Source organism: Theropithecus gelada, chromosome 16, assembly GCF_003255815.1.
Source record: "Theropithecus gelada isolate Dixy chromosome 16, Tgel_1.0, whole genome shotgun sequence".
Taxonomy (NCBI): domain Eukaryota; kingdom Metazoa; phylum Chordata; class Mammalia; order Primates; family Cercopithecidae; genus Theropithecus; species Theropithecus gelada.
The window spans coordinates 33,024,834-33,049,650 of record NC_037684.1 but is presented as its reverse complement, the minus strand read 5'-3'; the positions used below and the strand labels follow the sequence as shown (position 1 = coordinate 33,049,650).

General features: G+C 45.8%; 1 protein-coding gene across 1 annotated transcript in view; it reads right to left on the bottom strand.

The window, feature by feature from the left end:
- The window catches only part of DBF4B (DBF4 zinc finger B), a 44,823-nt gene that overhangs the window by 17,279 nt on the left and 2,727 nt on the right, over positions 1-24,817 (bottom strand). Inside the window, 5 exon segments of the mRNA XM_025362382.1 lie at positions 2,076-2,161; positions 3,674-3,761; positions 4,620-4,670; positions 5,546-5,737; positions 12,472-12,614. Of these exon segments, the coding sequence (XP_025218167.1) occupies positions 2,076-2,161; positions 3,674-3,761; positions 4,620-4,670; positions 5,546-5,737; positions 12,472-12,614 (560 nt within the window).

Below are 24,817 nucleotides of genomic sequence, written 5' to 3'. Positions count from 1 at the left end.
GCACAGTGGCTCACGCCTGTAATTTCAACATTTTGGTAGGCCAAGGCAGGTGGATTGCTTGAGCTCACAAGTTTGAGACCAGCCTGGGCAGCATAGTGAGACCCTATCTCTAAAAAAAAAAAAAAAAAGTATTAGCCAGATATGGTGGCGCATGCTGTAGTCCTAGCTACTTGGGAGGCTGAGGTGGGAGGATGGTTTGAGCCCAGTAGGCGGAGGTTACAGTGAACAGAGATGGCGCCACTGCACTCCAGTCTGGGTGACAGAGCCAGACCTTGTCTCACAAAAAAAGTAAAGTAAAATAAATAAATAAAATACAAAGAAAAAAGAGTAAATGGATCTTCTGGTGTATACCTGAAAAATAAGTAAATAAATATAAAATAAAATAATCAGATTTAGCTGGAGGGCCAGGATGATGGTGGATCCATGACCACCTGTGCCTCTGGGCCCTAAGATGTTTCAGATTCTCCTCTAGGCCACACCTTGAGGGCAAACACAATCCAAAGAAGCCTCTCACACTCCCTTGCATATCAGCACATTACATCCAAAACTCACTTCACTGCCAGATACCTACAAAACTAATATTTTTTCTTTCTTTTGAGACAGAGTCTCACTCTGTTGCCCAGGATGGAGTGCAGTGGTGCAATCTCAGCTCACTGCAACTTCTGTCTCCCGGGTTCAAGCGATTCTCCTGCCTCACCCTCCCAAGTAGCTGGGATTACAGGTGTGTGCCACCACACCTAGCTAATTTTTGTATCTTAGTAGTGACAGGGTTTCACCATGTTGGCCGGACTGGTCTCCTGACTTCAAGTGATTCGCCTGCCTTGGTCTCCCAAAGTACTGGGATTAGAGGCGTGAGCCACTGTGCCTGGCCTACAAAACTGATTAAGTTAAAGTAAAAATGCTGTGCATCTACCTAGAAGGGGAGAATTTTTGACATATTTGCTTCTATGTGCATAGAGTCCTAAAAACTGTTCACACTGTTTGTCAGGAAGGGAGGCCAGTGGTTGAGAAGCAGGAGCAGGGAGAGACTTTTTGTTGTATACCCTTTTGAATTTTGAACAACACAAATTTAACAGCAGCAACATCCCCAACACTCCTAAAGGAGAGGGTGTGGAGAGGGTATCAGTGTCTGAGTGCTCCATTCACTATTTTTTTAAAGTTGTTTTGAGACAGAATTTCACCTGTTGCCTAAGTTGGAGTGCAATGGTGCGATCACGACTCACTGCAACATGCCTCCTGGGTTCAAGATTCTCCTGCCTCAGCCTCCTGAGTAGCTGGGATTACAGGCATGTGCCACCATGCCTGGCTAATTTTTGTATTTTTAGCAGAGTTGGGGTTTCACCAAGTTGGCCAGGCTGGTCTCGAACTCCTGACCTCAAGTGATCTGCCGGCCTTGGCCTCCCAAAGTGCTGGGATTACAGGTGTGAGCAACCACGCCCAGCCGCTCCATCCACTTTGGATGTGGTTTGCTAGTACTGTTAGCTAATTAGCACTGTTAACTAATAGCTATTACTGTTCATCCTGTGTCTGGATGCCAGGCTGTGGGTGGATCTGTAGATTTAATCCTTCCTCAGACTGAGGCTTGGGTGAAGATACTGTGGCTTTAAACCAGGTTGGGCTCTCTTGATGTGATACACACAGTTCTAACGCCAGCAAAGAATGGAAAACAAACAAGGATTTAGAAGATGGCAGCTATTTCGATCACTCCTTCTCACCCCTGCAGTATGCAGACTTATTCCCAGGTTAAGAGCTGTCCCCAGAATAGCAGCCTGGTCAGTGCCATGGGCATTTATGAACCTTATCTAGTCCAGAACTACTGTAAGGCAGCTCATGGCCCAGGCGGCCCAGGCCATAGGGATGTCTCAGCAGGGTGTGTGCCATGGGAGGACTGCAAGTGCCGCAGAGAGAAGAAAGGGTGTCGCAAAGCTATGGGTGCTAGGACTGAGGTAAGTAAGAGGCAGCATTCCCCTTCCATCTTTCAGAATGGCCAGGAAGAGATGGCTTGGGTGGGCCATGGATTTACCTAAGTTATCACTGATTTCACTGAAAACCATCCATTTGCCCTTCAATTCAGCAGGATGACCTATCTCTGGCTTCTTTGGCTCTTGTTTTTTCACACATAAAGAGGCAAGAGACAGCTGCTGCATGTGCATCATCATTTCTGTGGAGAAGACAGAGGGTTTGTGCCAAAGGCTTCCAGTGTTCACTTACCTAGCACAGCCCCTTCCGGGCCGCAGGACTAAACTCGCTCGGCCAGCCCACTGAATCACTCCAGCCTTGCCTGCCACCTTCTGGCTACACATCCCCTCTGCATCTCCTGACGGCAGAGGTAAGGACTGGGTCCTCTATCCCTGGAACAGCACCTGAGCGGGTGTCATGCTCTTTTGCAGCACTGAATACAACTCATCTTTGAACAGAAGGTGCCTCATGGCTTGCTAACGACTTTAAGGCACCACTGAAGAGCTGCGGCTATGAGGGAGGCCATGCTGTGTGAACTACTCAGCTGTACCCTCAGGTGAAAGACCAGCAAGGTCTACATGCTGGCACTTCTCTAACAAAGGAAGGCAGGGGAGGAGATCAAGTCAGAAATGGCTGATTTTTCAGTGAGATGAAGCCCTCCACATCCCAGACCAGGAACTTCCCCTGTACAGCTTCTAGACTCCCCTGGAAGATCTTGGTACCAAGAGGTGGGGCAGCATTCCAGTCAGCACCTATGGGCTGTCCCATCTGGACCAGTCCCCTAAAATGGATCAGAGAAAACTCCAGACTCAAGAATGGAGTTGGGTATGAGATCACTCACTGCCAGCTGGTTCAAGACAACTATTCTAAACAGGCTGCAAACGGGTTGTTTAGAGTGTGAGAAAAGAAGGAGCACAAAATTTACAGCTGAGTCAAACTGAGAGTGGTGGTCCACACTACACACTCTGGTGAGACCATGGACAATTTGCCTAATCCGTTTGAAGCTGAATTTCCTCATCTGTATAATGGGGACAGAACTGCAGTGAGGATTAAAGGAGGTAATTCGTAGCACAGAGTCAATACCTGTTAAGTGGTCATGAAATTTTTTTTTTTTTGAGATGGAGTCTCACTCTGTCACCCAGGCTGGAGTGCAGTAGTATGATCTTGGCTGACTGCAACCTCCGACTCCTGGGTTCAAGTGATTCTCCTGCCTCAGCCTCCTGAGTAGCTGGGATTACAGGCATGCACCACCAGGCTCGGCTAACTTTTGTATTTTTAGTAGAGATGGGGTTTCACCATGTTGGTCAGGCTGGTCTTGAACTCTTCACCTTGTGATCCACCTGCCTTGACCTCCCAATGTGCTGGGACTACAGGTGTGAGCCACTGCACTGGCCAGTGGTCATGAATATTAAGGTAATTTCTGCATTTGTAAAATGGGATCATCACACTAGCTGGGGGAGAGCTGTAGCAGGTGACATGAAACGGCATGTTTTAGGGACCTCCTGCGGGACGCTGAGGCCACAGCCTGCACTCTGCATCCTCACCACTTTCTCCCTTCCCCACATCCTCCCACCTTTGTGGATCAACATGGCAGCTGAGTACTTCTGGCTTCCGGTGACCAGAAGCTCACAAGACCATGATCCTCCTAAAAGCTGACACTCCTGGTCAAAGTCACCAACTCTCCCTCCACAGGAGCCCAGCACAGAAAGGGTACCATCCACGTGCAGAATCCTCACTCCCCAAGAGCGGGCATTGGTCAGGAGGCTGCTGCTGCCCCCACTGCCTCCTCCACTGATGCTCCCCTGAAATTACAACACAGAGTCAGGTAGGAGCAGAGACTCCCCAAGGCCTGAACGTGAAGGGGACAGATAGAAATTGCTTCTGGGAGCCCTGAGTCATCCATGGGAGGGACTAGGGGGAGGCAGGCAGGAGAGAGAGTACAGTGCCCAGAGAGTCCATCCCAACCCTCAGGAAGACATCCTGTCCTCCATATGGCCACATTGGGAGGGGAAAGACCACTGGTCTGCCTATACATTGTGCTCTGGCCACCTCGTGACCAGAAAGGAACAGGTGCTTCTAAGAGAGCTGTTTGTGGGGAGGGCCTCTGCAAGGAAAGCTCTCAGCACAGTAAGTACACAACAAACATGGTGACCATCATCCTCTCTGAGCATGAAACTATGCTGGCTGCCGATCTTCCCCCTCCACTGGCTCAGTCCAGCAGCACCACCTCCCCCATCACAGCCATGTACCCCTCCTGATGTCACTAGCATGACTCTTCTCACAAGATCACCTTAACTCCTCTTCCTGCCACTAAACTTTAACAGCCCTGAATTTTCACACAAGAAATAAAGAGTTACTTGTAAAAGAAGTCTGGCTTCTGTACCAAGCAGCCCTGTCCTGCCACATCCCACATCCCCATGGTTCTCTTGGTAGGCTCTGGAGTTGGAGGTGGCTCTGGTTTCAACACTTACTCTCAAGGTGAATGGCTAAATAACTTGTCTGAGCCTCCACTAACTAACGTAGAAGAAGGAAATAATGACAATACTACATATCGCAGAGTGTGCAGTTTGAGTGGGTGCTTCAGAAGAACCTGGGAAGAAGGGTGAAATCCCTCCCTGTGCTGGAGACTACCCACTCTGTCCCGTCTTGCTCCAGCTCACCTGGTTTCTGATGGCCTTCTGCAGCAGCTCCTTCCCTCTGCTTAGAGGCACCTGACGGGAGAGAAGAGCAGTGATGTCTGCTGTTAGGCCATGTGTGCACTGAAAGATGTTTACACAGGAGCTGGTGAGGGGTTATGTCTTGGCGTTATGTCCCTCGGAAAGCTGGGAGCAGTGATGACTGACGACTGGTAGAAATGAGAGCCTAGAAAACATCTAGGAGGTAAAAGGTAAAGCCGCAGGAAGTTTAGGTAACCCTGAGGTGGCAGCCTGAACCTGGTGGAGAGAAGGGCACTCTAAATTCACTGAGATCCAATTGTTACAAATGTCCTGAGACCCCTCTTTAAGAGTCTCTGCACCCTCCAGCAGATAATGAAAGCAAATGTTTCACTTCAGAAGTTTTTGCTCGTAGGAAGTCCCATCTGTCATCACAATGCCAACAATGTATGTTCATGGACATTTTAATATTAATATAAGTTAGACAAAAATAAGAATGTAAGCCTAGAGGGGAAAAGCCATATTCCATTTTAAATCAAAGACATAACACGTGTATTATCCAAACTCTTGGCCCTTCATACATGCAAGCAAAGAAGAAGGGAATGGCTGCCTACTCAGGGTACTCCTGCCCAAGCCCAGACCAATCCCAACACGTCTTCTCTGGTTTATGAAGAGTCTCTTCTGGTTTCTAAAACTCTGGCTTTGAAGTCCTATAAAAACTGACATATGGCATAAAAGGGTAGCACGGGGGATAGTATGTTGCTGAGGTGTTTAGATCCAGAGCTATGATAAAATATTCTCAGTCCCTGAATTCAAATGAGAGATTAAATTAAGCCAGATGAAACTAAAACCAGAGACTGCCTTAAAAGGCTCACCAAAGCCTACTTCCTTTGTTTACACAGCATACCTTTCCTACTCCATGAGGTTCTTACCGAGTCAACGGGTTTTTGTGAAGGCCTGGGGTGGCTGCCTTTTGGATCAACCATGGCCGATGTTTCCACTCTGACCTTACTGGGGTTAGGGCTAGGGCAGCCTCTTTGGTTTGTCCTACTGCTCTCTGCTTTTGCTTCTCTGCGGCTGGACACGATGTAACTTACTTCTTTGCTCAGAAAACCCTCAATTACCTGAAACCAGATCACAGAGATGGCTGAAAACCAAAAAGCAAATGCAGAATTGTCAATATAAAGAGGCTAGAGAAGGAAATCTTGGCTGCCAGGAGTTCCAGAATCAATGTCTTTAAATAGACTAAATGCAGTTCCGTACCAAGTTCCTAAGAAGACATCATCCTGAAATCTAATAGGGTGTATATATACATATATATAAAAATAAAACAGGTTTTGTCTCCAGGACTGCTGCCCCTGACCCAGTGGTAGAAGGCTGCAGGCTTTGAGTTCTATGAGCAGTTTGAGTTTGCATATAGCAAGAACACATTGGAAGAACTGGACAGGATTAAGACTAGCTTGTGTAAGCCATGATTTTTCTGTGTAAGACACACTGGGGACCAGGTATGGTGGCTCATGCCTGTAATCCTAGCACTGTAGGGGGCTGAGGTGGGAGAATCACTTGAGGTCAGGAGTTCAAGACATGCCTGGGCAACACAGCAAGACCCTGTCTCTAAAATTTTTTTTTTTAATTTCTTAAATTAGCTGGGTGTTGTTATGTGCACCTGTAGTCCTAGCTACTTGGGAGGCTGAGGCAGGAGCATCCCTTGAGCCCAGTAGTTCAATGATGTAGTGAGCTATGACTGCACCACTACACTCCAGGTTGGGGAGTGAAATCCTGTCTCTCTTAAAAAAGAAGAAGAAAAAAAAGGCTAAAATGACTTATTTTATGTTATATATACTTTATGACAATTTAAAAAATCTAGTCATGAATTGAAGCATTACATTTACCTTTTTTTCTTTTCTGTTTTTTTTTTTTTTTTTTGTGACAAGGTCTTACTTTGTCTCCCAGGCTGTAGTGCTATAGCGCGATCTGGGCTCACTCTAATCTCCACCTCCCGGGTTCAAGCAATTCTCCTGCCTCAGCCTCCCAAGTAGCTGGGACAACAGGTGTGTGCCACCACACCGGCTAATTTTTGTATTTTTAGATGAGACAGGGTTTCATCGTGTTGGTCAGGCTGGTCTGGAACTCCTGACCTCAAGTGATCTGCCCACCTCGGCCTCCCAGAGTGTTGGGATTACAGGTGTGAGTCACCGTGCCTGATCACATCTACCTTTTTTTCGTCACCAGGCTGGAGTGCAGTGACACAATCTCGGCTCACTGCAACCTCTGTCTCCCAGGTTCAAGCGATTCTCCTACCTCAGCCTCCTGAATAGCTGGGACTACAGGCGCGTGCCACCATGCCCAGTTAATTTTTGTAATTTTAGTAGAGATGGGGTTTCACCATGTTGGCCAAGATGGTCTCAATTTCTTGACCTTGTGATCTACCCACCTTGGCCTCCCAAAGTGCTGGGATTACAGGTGTGAGCCACCGTGCCTGGCTGCATCTACCTTTTTTAATATGGCAAAAGCAAATGCTAGAGGGTAGGAGTAGGGCAATCAATGATTATCCTATATAAATACAGGAGATTGTTAATGACCATACATTCCTCCTCCCATCCCAGTATACCTACTCCTTTGCAATATGACTTTGTTGTTCCTGCCATTAGGAGATGGGACCTACTTTTTTATGCCCTTCAATCTGACTCGATTGGACCAATAGAACATGGGGAAATTATGATGTGTGAGTTCTAGAACCTAGGCTTCAGAGGCCTTGGCTTCCTGCCTCACTTTCTGGGAAGGCTGCCTTGAGACCACCATGTTAAATCAGCTAGTCTGGCACAGAGTGCCAGATGTGTAAGTGAGGCCATCTTGGTCTTTCCAGCCCAGGTGACCCTCCAGCTGAATGCAGCCTCAGGAATGAGCCCCGTTGAAACCACCAGATAAACCACCCAGCCAACCCACAGCATAATGAGAAATAATAAATTGTTGTTTTGGCCAGGTGCGGTGGCTCACGCCTGTAATCCCAGCACTTTGGGAGGCCAAGGCAGGTGGATCACCTGAGGTCAGGAGTTCAAGACCAGCCTGGCCAATGTGGTGCAACTTCGTCTTTACTGAAAATACACACATGCACACAAAAACTGGCTGGGCATGGTGCCTGTAAACCAAACTACTCTGGAGGCTCGGAGTTGGAGGTTGCAGTGAGCCGAGATTGCACTATTGCACTCCAGCCTGGGCAACAAGAGCGAAACTTTGTCTAAAAATAAATAAATAAATAAAAAATAAATTGTTGCTTTAAGCCCTATATAGCAAAGGCTAAATGACAGAAAGGACTAAAAGTTCAAAATGTAATTATGGGCCAGTTTGGTTATATAATCCTCATTCTATCCATCCTCACCGAGTTTCTGCAGTCCCGAGTTTCTGGGTTTGACAGCAAAGGGCCTGTCCATTCCAAGCCTATTCATCTAGTTTCCCCAGTTGTTAGTCTCTTTTGGGCCAAGAACTATCATGCTATTTTCTTTTTTTTTTGGAGACAGAGTCTTGCTCTGTTGCCCAGGCTGGAGTGCAACGGCACAATTTTGGCTCACTAGCACCTCTGCCTCCTGGGTTGAAGCGATTGTTATGCCTCAGCCTCCCGAGCGGCTGGGACTACAAGTGCACACTACCATGCCCTGCTAATTTTTTATATAAGGTTTCATTATGTTGGTCAGGCTGGTCTAGAACTCCTGACCTCAGGTGATCTGCCCACCTCAGCCTCCCAAAGCGCTGGGATTACAGGTGTGAGCCACTGAGCCCAGTCTAAATATATATATATATATTTTGTTTGTTTGTTTGTTTTTGAGATGGAGTCTTGCTTTGTTGCACAGGCTGGAGTGCAGAGGCACGATCTTGGCTCACTGTAACCTCCACCTCCCGGTTTCAAGCAGTTCTCCTACCTCAGCCTCCCGAGTAGCTGGGATTACAGGTGCATGCCACCACACCTGGCTAATTTTTGTATTTTCAGTAGAGACTGTGTTTCACCATGTTGGCCAGGCTGATCTCGAACTCTTGGCCTCAATCCCAAAATGCTGGGATTACAAGCGTGAGCCACCGTGCCCAGCCCCTAAAAATATTTTAATGGACTCAAATACAGCAAATGCTTTTTACTCAAAGTTGTTCACCTGTGTTATTTCTAAACGCTAAAAATTATTAAGACTCTAAATGTCCACAGGGCAACAGTTAAGTAAATTAATAATCCACTCAAAAGAATATTATATTCCCATTGCAAATGATACATATGAAGGGCAATAATGATAGAAAAGTGCTAATGCTTTAAAGTTATGGGTAAAAAGTTGATAGTAAAAATGTACTAATGCCAGCTGGGTGCTGTGGCTCATGCCCATAATCCTAACATTTTGGGAGGCTGAGGTCGGGGGACTGCTTGATGCCAAGAGTAAAAGACCAACCTGGCCAACATAGTGAGACCCTGTCTCTAAAATTTAAAAAGAAAGTACTCATGATCACAGCTAGAAAAAAATAAGCATTGCCCTGCCCTTCCCAGCCCTGCCCTCAGCTCCCTCTTGCAGGCAACTGGGTAAGGCAAAAAAAAAAAAAAAAAAAAAAAAAGGCCAGGCGTGGTGGCTCACACCTGTAATCCCAGCACTTTGGGAGGCTGAGGTGGGTGGATCACTTGATATCAGAAGTTCCAGACCAGCCCAACCAACATGGAGAAACCCAGTCTCTACCAAAAATACAAAATTAGCGGGGCGTGGAGGCGCATGCCTGTAATCCCAGCCCCTTGGGAGGCTGAGGCAGGAGAATCGCTTGAACCCAGGAGGTGGAGGTTGCAGTGAGCTGAGATCGTGCCATTGCACTCCAGCATGGGCAACAAGAGCGAGACTCCGTCTCAAAGTAAATAAAGAAAAAGGGCCAGTAGCAGTAGTTCAGGCCTGTAATCCCAGTACTTTGGGAGGCTGAGGCAGGAGGATTACTTGAACCCAGGAGGTTGTGACCAGTCTGGGGAACATGGCGACACTCTGCATCTACAAAAAAATACAAAAATGAGCAGGGCATCGTGGCAAGCACCTGTAGTCCCAGCTACAGGGAGACTGAGGTGGGAGGATCACCTGAGTCCGGGGAGGTTGAGGCTGTATGAGGCTGTAGTGAGCCATGATGGCGCCACTGCATTCTAGCCTGGGTGACTGAGTGTGGCCCACTATCAAAAAAAAAAAAAAAAAAAAAAGAAGCACAATAAAACAAAGGCAGGATGGAGGCAGAAGGAAGACGGAAATTTACCCCGGGCTAGGAGTATCAAGGGGAGTTGCCCAAGCCTATAGGGAGTGGTTTCCTTTTTGGGGTGATGAAAATGTTCTACAATTGACTATGCGATCATACAACTTACACATTTCTGTGAATATACTAAAAACCACTGAGCTGTGCACTTTAAATGGATGAATTTTATGATATGTGAATTATATCTAAATTAAGCCATTATGAGAAGAAGGGAGGAAAGAAAAATACTTAAAAATGCTAGTTGTCACTTGGAGTACTTCCATGTTCTCTAAAATTTCTAGAACGAACAGATAATATGTTTGTTTATTTATTTATTTAACATTATTTTTGAGACAGGGTCTTGTTTTGTCATCCAGGCTGGAGTGTAGCGATGCAATCATAGCTCACTGCAGCCTCAAACTCCTGAGTTCAGGTAATCCTTCCACCTTAGCCTCCTGAGTAGCTGGACTATAGGCATGTGCCACTGGCCCCAGCTAACCTTTTTTTTTTTTTTTTTTTTGAGATGGAATCTTGCTCTTGTTACCCAGGCTGGAGTGCAATGGTGTGATCTCAGCTCACTGCAACCTCTGCCACCTGAGTTCAATTGATTCTCCTGCCTCAGCCTCCTGAGTAGCTGGGATTACAGGCATGTGCCACCACGCCAGGTTAATTTTGTATTTTTAGTACAGATGGGGTTTCTCCATGTTGGTCAGGCTGGTCTCAAACTCCTGACCTTAGGTGATCTGCCCGCCTGGGCCTCCCAAAGTGCCGGGATTATAGGAGTAAGCCACTGTGCCTGGGAATTATAATTTTATTTTTTGTAGAGATGAGGTCTCACTGTGTTGCTCAGGTTGGTCTCAAACTCCTGGACTCAAGCAATCCTCCCGCCTCAGCCTCCCAAAGTGTTGAGATCACTGGTGTGAGCCACCGCAACCCGCCATTCAGTTTCCTTTTTTTTGACTGGACGTGGTGGCTCACACCTGTAATCCCAGCACTTTGGGAGGCCGAGGCAGGCGGATCACAAGGTCAGGAGATCAAGACCATCCTGGCTAACACGGTAAAACCTCGTCTCTACTAAAAATACAAAAACATTAGCCGGGCATGGTGGCGGGCACCTGTAGTCCCAGTTACTCAGGAGGCTGAGGCAGAAGAATGGCATGAACCTGGGAGACAGAGCTTGCAGTGAGCCGAGATCCCGCCACTGCACTCCAACCTGGGTGAGAGAGCGAGGCACTGTCTCAGAAAAAAAAAAACCACATTTCTTTTTTTCTTGAGACAGGGTCATGCTGTGTCACCTTGGCTGGACTGCCTCCTGGGGCTCAAGCGAGTCTCATACCTCAGCCTACTGAGTAGCTAAGACTACAGGCATGTGCCACTGGACCTGGTTAATTTTTGTATTTTTAGTAGAGACAGGGTTTTGCCATATTGGCCAGGGTGATCTAAACTCCCGGGCTCAAGTGATCCACCTGGTTTGGCCTCCCAAAGTGCTAGGATTACAGGTGTGAGCCACCGCACCCAGCCTTTTTTTTGAGACAAGGTCTCACTCTGTTGTCTAGGCTGGAGTGCAGTGGCACAAGATCTCGTCTTCAGCTCACTGTAACCTCCGCCTTTTGGTTTCAAGTGATCCTCCTACCTCAGCCTCCCAACTACAATCATGCACCACGACACCCGCTTAATTTTTTGTATGCTTTGTAGAGACAGATTCTCATCATGTTGCCAGGCTGATCTTGAACTCCTGGACTCAAGTGATCTGTCCTCCTCAGCCTCCCAAAGTGCTGGGATTACAGTCATGAGCCACTGTGCCCAGCCTAAGTTTCTAATACGGAAAAAGATTTATCTTTATTTTTTAAAGGTTATTTATTATCATTATTATTTTTTGAGACAGAGTCTTGCTCTGTCTCCCAGGCTGGAGTGCAGTAGTACGATCTCGGCTCACTGCAAACTCCGCCTCCCAGGTTGAAATAATCCTCCTGCCTCAGCCTTCTGAACAGCTGGGACTATAGGTGCCAACCATGATGCCTGGCTAATTTTTGTATTTTTAGTAGAGACAGGGTTTTGTTGTTTAGGCCAGGGTGGTCCCGAACTCCTGACCTCAAGTAATCCACCTGCCTTGGCCTCCCAAAGTGCTCAGATTATGGATGTGAGCCACTGCACCTGGCCAAAAAAATGGTTTATGTTTAAAATTGCTTTGGGAAATGTAGTGAGACCTTTGAAAATACCTGGAAACTGCTGGGCGTGGTGGCTCACACCTGTAATCCCAGCACTTTGGGAGGCCGAGGTGGGCAGAACACGAGGTCAGGAGTTCAAGACAACCCTGGCCAACAAGGTGAAACCCCATCTCTACTAAAAAGACAAAACTAGCCAGACATGGTGGTGTGCACCTGTAATCTCAGCTACTGGGGAGGCTTAGGCAGGAGAATTGCTTGAACCTTGGGAGGCAGAGGTTGCAGTGAGTTGAGATCGTGTCAATGCACTCCAGCCTGGGTTACAGATCAAGACTCCATCTCAAAAAAAAAAAAAAAAAAAAAAAAGAAAATACCTGGAAACTATAGATGTAATCCCTATCCAACTCCTGCTCTACAGCGCAAATGCACATGGTATCACAGGAGAAGAGCAGGTTACCTACCCCACCCAGTTGCTGAATGGCCCCTGTCAAAAACTGGAGATTCTTGCCAGCAGGCAGATCCAAGTAAAAGGACTTTCCGGAAAAGGGATGCTTCCCAGCACCTGGTGAGTTCTTCTGGCATTTTCCCAGATACCTGGAAACCCCTAGCTGAGCCCCTAGAAAACAATAAACAGGAGCAAAGTAAGAAGCTTGAAAAGAGAGTCCTGAGGCCAGGTGGCCCTCACTGACAGTTCAGTCTGTGTGCTATAACAGTGCAGACTAGGCCCTGGGCACACACAGACAGCTGTGAAGCCAATGCCCTTACCCTCATGAAGCTCAGATGTGGTGAAACTAGAACCTTCCAAACAAGATAATAAGCAAACAAGGCTTGCTGACTTCACTTCTTCCTTAGAATCTAAATCTAGGGAAGCCATTTAAGTAAAAAGGAATTAGACAGATCCCCAAACCAGACACTGGGGGGCTGTGGTAAGCTAGGGAAAAGAGGGCCCAGATTCACAGGGGGTGCCAGGCAGGAGGATGCTTTCTAGCTGTGCTGAGCGAGTCACTGCCTGCCATGTTGCCAGTGCCAAGTAAGCAGCCCAGCCCTAACCAGTCAGCAGGGTAACATCATGCCAGTGTTGCAGCCTAGCTTAGGGCAAATATGCATGTGTATTTGAGACAGATAAGAGGGTAAGGGGACAGTGAACTTGTTGGCTCCTGAATGGGCCTACTTCCTAACCTCTCCATTTGGTAACTTAGGTAATTATAACCCAAAAAGACAGCTCTTAAAAAACAGGACAAAGAGTGTATGTGTGTGTGTGTTTGTGTTGGAGAGCACAGAATGCTGCTGCAAATGGAGAGTGAAGGAGCCCATATTCCAGGGGCTCTGCAGCATAGTGGGGCCATTTCCTCTTCTTTTTTTTTCTTTTTCCCTTTTGAAATGGAGTTTTGCTCTTGTTGCCCAGGCTGGAGTGCAATGACGTGATCTTGGCTTACCGCAACCTCCTTCTTCCAGGTTCAAGTGATTCACTTGCCTCAGCCTCCCCAGTAGCTGGGGTTACAGGCATGTGCCACCACGCCTGGCTAATTTTGTATTTTTAGTAGAGTCAGGGTTTCTCCACGTTGGTCAGGCTGGTTGCAAACTCCCAACCTCAGGTGATCCACCTGCCTTGGCCTCCCAAACTGCTGGGATTACAGGCGTGAGCCACAGCGCCCAGCCTGGGTTGTTTCCTCTTCTATGCAACCTCCAATCCCTAAACTCAATGGAGGGACACATGAGATAGCGCATAAGCTTTTGATCTTCCTTCCAGGAGCACGTTACCAATCAGAATGGCTAATGTCCCAAAGGAATATTTGTGTATAAGAAAACATGAGGCAACTGAAGAAAGCAAGTACTACCAAAGAAACTTTCTCTGGTATAGACTGTCTGTCATAATAATGAACCAGATAGGAAAAAGAAAAAACCATTAAAGTATAATAAATATCATCAAAAAGGCTAGGGAGGATACAGGAAACATAAAGCAGGAACGGCAGTTAAAGAAAAGAATTAGGACGGGCACAGCAGTTCATACCTGTAATCCCAGCTGGGAAGCTGAGGTGGGCACATTACTTGAGGCCAGGAGTTCGAGACCAGCCTGGGCAACATGGCAAAACCCTGCCTCTACCAGAAAAATTAGCTGGGCACGGTGGTGCACGCCTGTAATCCCAGCTACTCGGGTGGCTGAGGCACATTAATTGCATGATCCCGGGAGGCAGACGTTGCAGTGAGCTGAGATCACGCCACTGCACTCCAGTCTGGGTGACGGAGGGAGACTCCGTCTCAAAAAAGGAAAAGAAAAAAAATTAGTTGGAGATAATGGACATGAAAAACAAAGTATTTTAGAAATCTTGGCCGGGTGCCATGTTTCACACCTGTAATCCCAGCACTTTGGGAGGCTGACGCGGGTGGATGACTTGAGATAAGGACTTTGAGACCAGCCTGGCCAACATGGTGAAACCCTGTCTCCACTAAAAATACAAAAAATAACCAGGCATGGTGGCTCACGCCTGTAATCCCAGCTACTCGGGAGGCTGAGGCAGGAGAATTGCTTGAACCCAGGAGGTGGAGGTTACAGTGAGTTGAGGTCACACTACTGCACTCAAGCCTAGGAGACAGAGCGAGATGATTCTTCTTCTTTTTTTTTTTTTTTTTAAAAAAGCCAGATAATAGCAAGTGTTGGTGAGGATATGAGAAACTGGAACCCTCACATACTTCTGGAGGGAATGTGGAATGGTGCAGTCACATTGGAAAAACCATGTATCAGTTTCTCAAAAGGTTAAAACACAGAGTTACCGTATGACCCAGCAATCTTACTCCTAGGTATAGCCTTGAGAAATGAAAATACAGCCACATGAAAACCTGTAAATGAATGCTTATAGCAATATTAATCATATAGCCAAAAAGTGAAGTCTTTCCCACCCTGCAAGATGATGGGTGAAAAAGTTGAGAAGCCAGATATAAACCCAAGGCCAAGAAGGCTGATGCTGGTGGCAAGGTGAAGAGGGGCAACCTCAAGGAGAAAACGCCCAACCTCAAGGGAAACCCCATTGCAGCCGCAATCCTGTCCTTGTCAGAGGAACTGCAGATATTCCCGATCTGCTATGTATTCCAGAAAGGCCATGTCCAGGAAGAAGTACTCAGCTGCTAAATCCAAGGTTGAAAAGAAAAAGAAGTTTCTTGCAACTGTTACAAAACCAGTTGGTGTTGACAAGAACAGTGGTACCCAGGTGGTTAAACTTCACAAAATGCCTAGATATTATCCTACTGAAGATGTGCCTCTAAAGCTGCTGAGTCACGGCAAAAAAAACCCCTTCAGTCAGCATGTGAGAAAACTGCGATCCAGCATCACCTCCAGGACCACTCTGGTCATCCTCACTGGGCGCCACAGAGGCGAGAGGGTGGTTTTCCTGAAGCAGCTGGTCTTGGGACTGGACCTCTGGTCCTCAACCAAGTTCCTCTACAAAGAACACACCAGAAATCTGTCATTGCCACCTCAACCAAAATTGGTAGCAGCAATGTGAAAATAGCAAAACATCTTACTGGTGCACAAGATTTATCAGAAAGTTGTGGACTCACACGTTTTACAAAAAAAATCAAACCTTTCCTCAGCTCCAGGGCTACCTGTGATCTGTGTTTGCCCTGATGAACAGAACTTATCCTCACAAATTGGTGTTCTGAATTTCTTAAGAACCTAATAACTGATAACATTTTGTTTGTGTCTCTCAAAAAAAAGTGGAAACTCATATGTCCATCTGACGAATGGATAAACAAAATGTGGTATATCCATATGATGGAATACTACTCAACAATGAAAAGGAATGATGTACTGACACATGGTACCACATGGATAAACCACAAAAGCATCATGCTAAGTGAAAGAAATCAGTCACAAAAGACTACATATTGTATAACTCTATTTATATGAAATGTCCAGAAGCGGCAAATTTATAGAAACAGAAAGTAGATCAGCAGATGACTAGGGCTGGGGAATCAGGAAAAGTTTGGGAGTGGCTGCTAATGGGTATTCTTTCTTGGAGTAAGAAAAGCGTTCTAAATTGATTGTGGTGATGGTTGCCCAACTCTGTGAACATACTAAGTCACTGAACGTACACTTTATATGGGTGAACCATGTGGTGTGTGAACTATAACTCAATAAAGCTGTTAAGAAAAAAAAAAAATGGGACAGGCGTGGTGGCTCACGCTTGTAATCCCAACACTTTGGGAGGCCAAGGTGGGTGGATAACGAGGTCAGAACATCAAGACCATCCTGGCCAACATAGTGAAACCCTATCTCTACTAAAAATACAAAAATCAGTTGGGCGTGGTGGCATGTGCCTGTAATTCCAGCTACTTGGGAGGCTGAGGCAGAAGAATTGCTTGAACCAGGGAGTCAGAGGTTTCAGTGAGCCGAGATCATGCCACTGCACTGTAGTCTGGTGACAGAACAAGACTCCATCTCAAAAAAAAAAAAAAAAAAAATTTATTTTGAGACAGGGTCTCACTCTGTTGCCCAGGTTGGAGTGTAGTGGCGTGATCTTGGCTCACTGCAGCCTCCGCCTCCCAGGTTCAAGTGATTCTTCTGCCTGAGCCTCAAGTAGCTGGGATTACAGGCATGCAGCACCAAAGCCAGCTCTAAAAGAAAAACAGCTTAAATCTCAATATTTGCACAGTCTCAAAGTATCTTCCTGTAAGATAGTTATTTATTACAAAAGGTAAAACAGTAACTTCATGTGGAAAAATCTAGCAGACACCACTTTTAATCAAGGGATCGAAGTTAATGAGATTTATCTTATCTTCATCATGTGCCTCTTGATACCACATACTGGAGAGGGGATAACATCACTTCTGCGCCAAAAATGCTTTAGCTTGCCGGGCACGGTGGCTCAAGCCTGTAATCCCAGCACTTTGGGAGGCCGAGACGGGCGGATCATGAGGTCAGGAGATCGAGACCATCCTGGCTAACACGACGAAACCCCGTCTCTACTAAAAAATACAAAAAACTAGCCGGGCGAGGTGGCGGGCGCCTGTAGTCCCAGCTACTTGGGAGGCTGAGGCAGGAGAATGGCGTAAACCCGGGAGGCGGAGCTTGCAGTGAGCTGAGATCCGGCCACTGCACTCCAGCCTGGGAGACAGAGCGACACTCCGTCTCAAAAAAACAAAACAAAACAAAACAAAACAAAAAAAACCAAAAATGCTTTAGCTGAATTCAATCATGTGGACATATCAAACAAACCCACATTTAGAGGTGACTTCAAAAGTACTGAGGTCATCAAAGACAAAGAATGAGGACCTCCTCTCAGGAGGAGACTAAGGAGATATGATAACTAAAAGCAACGTGTAATCTTTTTTTTTTGAGATGGAGTCTTGCTCTGTCACCCAGGCTGGAGTGCAGTGGTGCGATCTCGGCTTACTGCAACCTCTGCCTCCTAGGTTCAAGAGATTCTCCTGCCTCAGCCTTCCAAGTAGCTGGGACTACAGGCATGCGCCACTACACCCAGCTAATTTTTGTATTTTAAGTAGAGACAGCCATGTGGCCCAGGATGGTCTTGATTTCCTGAACTCATGATCTGCCCGCCTCGGCCTCCCAAAGTGCCGGGATTACAGACATGAGCCACTGTGCCTAGCTGCAACATGTACTCTTAAATCAGGAAAAGAACATTGGGGGATAATTGGTAAAATGTGAATGAGATCTATAGATTAGTTAATAACATCAATATTAATTTCCTGATTATTTTTCTTTTCTTTCTTTTTTTTGAGACAGGATCTCACTGTCGCTCAGGCTAGAGTACAGTAGTGTGATCATGGCTCATTGTAGCGTTGACCTCCTGGGCTCAAGTGATCCTCCCCGTGAGCCTCCTGAGTAGCTGGGACCACGTGCACCACCATGTCACGCACCACCATACCCAGTGAATTTTTTTGATTTTCTGTAGAGACGAGATCTCATTATGTTGCCCATTCTGGTCTTGAACTCCTGGGCTCAAGTGATCTTCTCACCTCAGCCTCCCAAAGTGCTGGGATTACAAGCATGAGCCAACATGCCTAGCCCCCTGGGGTTTTTTTTTTTTTTTTGAGACCAAGTTTTGCTTTGCACCCAGGCTGGAGCACAGTGGCACGATCTTGGCTCAGTGCAACCTCTGCCTCCCGGATTCCAGTGATTCTCCTGCCTCAGCCTTCCAAGTAGCTGGGATTACAGGTGCCCGCCACTACATCCAGCTAATTTTTTTGTATTTTTAGTAGAGACAGGGTTTCACCACGTTGGCCAGGCTGGTCTCGAAATCCTAACCTCAAATGATCTGCCTGCCTCGGCCTCCCAAAGTGCTGGGATTACAGGGGTGAGTCACCACGCCTGGCCTGGATTTTTCTAACTGTACTATTATTACAAAGATGTTAATATTTGGGTAAAGAGTAGGAACCTTTGACTATTCTTGAAACTTTTTTATAACTGTGAAATTATTTTAAAATTAAAATTAAAAATGAAAAGATCTATCCACATCAATAGATGAGCTGAATATAACAGTGTGAGCTGGTAAATTAGGTTGAGTAACTCTTCCAGAAGGTATCACAAAGAGATAAATAAATGGACATCAGAGAATTTAAGAAATGCAGAGGATAGGGATAGAAGTGTCAACACCACCAGAAGAGTTGCAAAGGGGGAGAAACAATGGAGAGAAGAAAACATTTGAAGAAATAATGATCTGGGCTTCTGAATAAATGTGGAAGATGAATACAAGAACTTCTGTTCTCTCTCCAAATACCACTAAAGTGACAGAAAAGGAATAAAAATAGATAAAGATACTGGCAAGAAGACAACAGGCAAGAGATGCCACAAAATGTTGGAAGCTAGAAATTAGATGGGTGAGTGAAAAACAGACAGGAGATGAGAGAAGCCAACAAGAAGCAAGCTGATTAGAGCTGAAAGGCCCAATCAGACAGACCATATAGAGTAGAATGCTAGAATGAAACAGTAGGCTAAAATACCAATTATTTGAAAGCCTTTAAAAGGAATAGGTAGACTCTCAGAACCCTCTCCCACCCCAGCAGAAGACTAGAGCTGTGGTTCTTAACTGGGGGAGATTTTTCCCCTCAGGGCATACTTGGCAACCTCTGGAAATGTTTTTGGTTGTCACAACTGGGAAGTGGGTGTGATCCTGGCATCTAGTGGGTGGAGGCCAGGGATGCCACTTAATATCTTACGAAGCACAGGACAACCTCGGAAAACAGTTACTTGGCTCAAAATGTCAATAGTCTTGAGGCCGGAAAAAATCCCTGGACTAGAGGAACACTGGGTACAGGTGAAAGCAAAGATAAAGCCCTGTGAACACACAGGGGATCAAAAGAATGTCTGTATACTTAACAGTAAGACCTACAGATCTCTTGCCCCAGTGAGCTCCCAGAATGCTGACAAGCTTATACTTACCAGAGGTTTGGCGGACTCTTCTCTAGGGAACTGACTAGCCCAAGACAAAAACATACAAACTAGTGACAACTGAGGTCCCTGCCCCACAAAATTGCCAGGTCCCAGCTTACAATGAAGTTTATCAAGTTGACAACCCCTTCTCCTCATTCTTAAATATGAATAGGTAAACAAAGATCATCAGACATTTAAAGAAAGTTTCTAACATGAAATAAGGCTAGGCTGGGCGCGGTGGCCGTTTGTAATTCCAGCACTTTGGGAGGCCGAGGCGGGTGGATCACCTGAGGTCAGGAATTCAAGACCAGCCTGGCCAACATGGTGAAACCCCATCTCTACCAAAAATACAAACAATTAGCCAGGTGTGGTGGCAGGTGCCTGTGGTCCTAGCTACTCGGGAAGCTGAGGCAAGAGAATTGCTTGAACCTGGGAGGGGGAGGTTGCAGTGAGCTGAGATCACGTCACTGCACTCCAGCCTGGCAGACAGAGCAAGACTCTGCCTCAAAAAAAGAAAGAAAAAAGAAATTAGGAAAAAAAGATAAAGAAAAAAGAAAGAAAGAAAAAAAGAAATTAGGGGCCGGGCGCGGTGGCTCAAGCCTGTAATCCCAGCACTTTGGGAGGCCGAGACGGGTGGATCACGAGGTCAGGAGATCGAGACCATCCTGGTGAACACGGTAAAACCCCGTCTCTACTAAAAAATACAAAAAACTAGCCGGGCGAGGTGGCGGCGCCTGTAGTCCCAGCTACTCGGGAGGCTGAGGCAGGAGAATGGCGTGAACCCGGGAGGCGGAGCTTGCAGTGAGCTGAGATCCGGCCACTGCAACTCCAGCCCGGGAGACAGAGCGAGACTCCGTCTCAAAAAAAAAAAAAAAAAAAAAAAAAAAAAAAAAAAAAAAAAAAAAAAAGAAATTAGGCTAACAGAAAAAACAGAAGAGGAAATAGACACAATGTAGGAAGCAGAAGAAAACTAAAAAGAAACAAAAACAGTACAATCAACAACCAGTGAGTGGAAAGGGAATACATTATATCCATTAAGCACAACAAGACACTGTGAGAAAAGAAGCACACAGAAAAGAAAAAGTTCTTGGAAATGTATGTTATAGAAATTAAAAATTCAACAAAAATTGGAGATTAAGTTGTGGAAATTTTCTAGAGAACAGAATGAAAGACAAATAGATGGAAAATGGGAGAGAAAAACAAGAAAATCGGCCGGGTGCGGTGGCTCACACCTGTAATCCCAGCACTTTGGGAGGCTGAGGTGGGTGGATCACCTGAGGTCAGGAGTTTGAGACCAGCCTGGCCAACATGGTGAAACCCCATTTCTACTAAAAATACAAAAATTAGCCGGGTGTCGGGTGCCTGTAATCCCAGCTACTTGGGAGGCTGAGACTGGAGAATCACTTGAACCTGGGAGGCAGAGGTTGCAGTGAGCTGAGATCGCACCATTGCATTCCAGCTTAGGCAACAAGAGCAAAACTCTGTCTCAAAAGAAAATCAAAAGAAGAATCTATGAGATCTAATATCCAAACAATTAAAGTTCCAGAAACAGAAAAGAGAAAACAGAAGGGACAAATATTATAGAAATAAGGCTAAAAATTTCCCAGAACTAAAGAAAATGCTGTTCCAGATTGAAAGGTACCTGCTCCATAAATGAAAAAAGTCCCACATAAAGACACACTGTCATGGAATTTCAGAACACTGAAGAGAAAGACAAGATTTGACTTACATTGTAGCCAATACTGGAGACCAGCTAATCTAAAAAGCCTTCCTATAGGAGCCTCTCTGAACCTATTCTGGTTTGGGGGCTGCTCATTAAAAAACTAAATAAATAAGCTAGGCACGGTAGCTCACATCTGTAATCCCAGCACTTTGGGAGATCAGGGTGGGAGGATCACTTGAGCTCAGGACTTCAAGACCAGCCTGGGCAACAAAGTGAAACTCCATTTCTACAAAAAAATCAAAATTTAATAATTTTTGACAATAATAGCAATAAAAATAACAAACATATATCACTTGCTATGCACAATATATTCTCAACAGGTCTATAAAGAAGATAAAATTATTATACCTGTTTTACAGATAAAGAAATCGAGGCACAGAGAAATCCTGTATGCCCAAGATCATACTGTTAGTAAGGGGTGGAACTGGAATGAAGGATACGTCTTATTACTTGTTTAGTGAAAGTTAAAAACAAATACAAAAAACCATACAGAGACTGTTACCACATTGGCATATAGATGGATACATGTTGAGACAGTCTTGTCTAAATTTATACAGAATTTCAGGAAAGCCAAATATTGCTCTGGGGCTCCCCAAACTTAATTCTTCATTTTTAAAATTTTTATTTACTTCAATAGCTTCTGGGGTACAGGTAGTTTTTGGTTACATAGATGAGTCATACAGTGAATTACGAGATTTTAGTGCACCTGTCACCCAAGCAACGTACACTATACCAAATATGTAGTCTTTTATCTCTCACCCCTCTCCTAACCTTCCCCCTCATCAAGTCCCCAAAGTCCATTATATCACTTTGCACGTCTTTGCATCCTCATAGCTTAGCTCCCACTTACAAGTGAAAACTAAATGGAATTTGGTTTTCCATTCTGAGTTACTTCACTTACAGTAATGGCCTCCAGCTCCATCCAAGTTGCAGAAAAAGACATTTTTTTTTTTAATGGCTGCGTAGTATTCCATGATGTAAAAAATATAGAATTTAAAATACAGGGGGTCCAACACAGGAAAGAGGCAAAAAGAATTACACAGAATAATGAGGGGAGATGGGAGGACGAAATCAGCGCAACAGGCCTAGTACACAGCCAGACCAGACTGGAGTACTAAAACACTATGTCTCCAAGACAAATTGACAGACCCTCTGATGAGCTTGAAAGTATTGAGAGAAGGCCCATACTCTGGTGAAGAGTTTGGACCTGAATTAGTGATCCATACATAAAAAACAAAGAAAATCTCCTAGTTTATTATATAGCTCAGTGGTGAACAATGTTTTTGTTTGTTTGAGACGGAATCTTTCTCTGTTGCCCAAGTTGGAGTGCAGTGGCATGATCTCGGCTCACTGCACCTCCACCTCCCGGGTTCAAGTGATTCTCTTGCCTCATTCTCCCAAGTAGCTGGGATTACAGGCATGCGTGACATCCTACTGATTTTTGCATTTTTAGTAGAGACGGGGTTTCACCATGTTGGCCAGGCTGGTCTCAAACTCCTGACCTCAGGTGATCCATCTGCCTCGGCCTCCCAAAGTGCTGGGAATACAGGTGTGAGCCACCGTGCCCAGCCGAATAATGTTTACATAAGGAAAATCATGTTGGCGGGGCATGGTGACTCACGCCTGTAATCTCAGCACTTTGGGAGGCCGAGGCGGGCCGATCACGAGGCCAGGAGATCGAGACCATCCTGGCTAACATGGTGAAACCCCATCTCTACCAAAAACATACAAAAAATGAGCCAGGCCTGGTGGCAGGTGCCTGTAGTCCCAGCGACTCCAGAGGCTGAGGCAGAAGAATGGCATGAACCCAGGAGGCAGAGCTCGCAGTGAGCCCTGGTCGCACCACTGCACTCCAGCCTGCGCAACAGAGCAAGACTCCATCTCAAAAAAAAAAAAAAAAAAAGAAAAAGTCAATACAAATGACTAAACCAAAATTACTACATATATACTGGGGGGATAAGAGGGATAAGAGGAAAGGTGGGAAACGTATGTGTGTTTGTGTGTGGTGCAAAGAAGTGGTAGGACAGAACAAATCTTTATTGCCCATAGAAGAAAGTCAATAGACATAATTCAAAATTGGCTGGGCATGGTGGTTCACGCCTGTAATTCCAGCACTTTGGGAGGCTGAGGTGGGCAGATCACTTGAGCCCAAGAGTTCAAGACCAGCCTGGGCAACATAGGGAGACCCCATCTCTATAAAAAAAAAAGAAGATAGGCCGGGTGTGGTGGCTCATGCCTGTAATCCCAGCACTCTGGGAGGCTGAGGAGGGCAGATTGTGAGGTCAGACGATCGAGACCATCCTGGCTAACATGGTGAAACCCCATCTCTACTAAAAATACAAAAAATTGGGCTGGGTGCAGTGGCTCAGGCCTGTAATCCCAGCACTTCAGGAGGCTGAAGTGGGCAGATCACGAGGCCAGGAGATCAAGACCATCCTGGCTAATACAGTGAAACCATATCTCTACTAAAAAGACAAAAAATTAGCCAGGCATGGTGGCACGTGCCTGTAGTCCCAACCACTCGGGAGGCTGAGGCAGGAGAATCGGTTGAACCCAGGAGGTGGAGGTTGCAGTGAGCCAAGATCAAGCCACCGCACTCCAGCCTGGATGACAGAGTGAGACTCCGTCTCAAAAAAAAAAAAAAAAAAAAAAAAAGACATAATTCAAATTGGAAAACAATTAAAACAGTATAAGCATATTACAGAAATAAGGTGGAAACTTCTAGAAGAAATAGAAATAGTTAAAAGCTGTAAATTGTTGTTTCTTAGGAAGTGGGAATCAGACAGCCTGAAAGGAGAGTAACTCTCATGTCTCCTGTTTTTTGTGATAAACTTTGGCTTTTTTTTTTGAGACAGAGTTTCATTCTTGTTGCACAGGCTGGAGTTCTATGGCATGGTCTCGACTCACTGCAACCTCCACCTCCCCGGTTCGAGCGATTCTCCTGTTTCAGCCTCCCAAGTAGCTGGGATTACAGGAGGCTGCCACCACCCCAGCTTTTTTTTTTTTTTTTTTTGTATTTTTAGTAGAGACAGGGTTTCACCATGATGGCCAGGCTAGTCTTGAACTCGGTCTTGAACTCCTCATCTCAGGTGATCCGCCTACCTTGGCCTCCCAAAGTGCTGGGATTACAGCTGTGAGCCACTGCACGTGGCCTGCCTTTTAAGCTATGTCAAGAATCAAACAGGAAGCCAGGTGTGGAGACATGCACCTGTAGACATAGCTACTTGGGAGGCTGAGGCAGGAGAATTGCTTGCACCCAGGACTTTGAGGCTACAGTGAGCTATGACTGTGCCACTGCACTCCAACCTGAGTGCCTTGCACTCCAGAGCAAGTTCTTGTCTCCAAAATAAAATAATAACAAAAAAAATTTTTTACAGAATCAAACTGGAGGCCAGGTGTGGTAGCTCACGCCTATAATCCCAGCCTTTGGGAGGCGGAAGCGGGTGGATCACGAGGTCAGGAGTTCAAGACTAGTTCTGACTGACATGGTGAAACCCTGTCTCTACTGAAAATACAAAAATTAGTGGGGCATGGTGGCGCAGTCCTGTAATCCCAGCTACTCAGGAGACTGAGGCAGGAGAATCGCTTGAATTCGGGAGGTGGAGGTTGCAGGGAGCCGAGATGGTGCTACTGTACTCCAGCCTGAGCGACAAAGCGAGACTCTGTCTCAAAAAAAAAAAAAAAAAAAAAAAAAAAA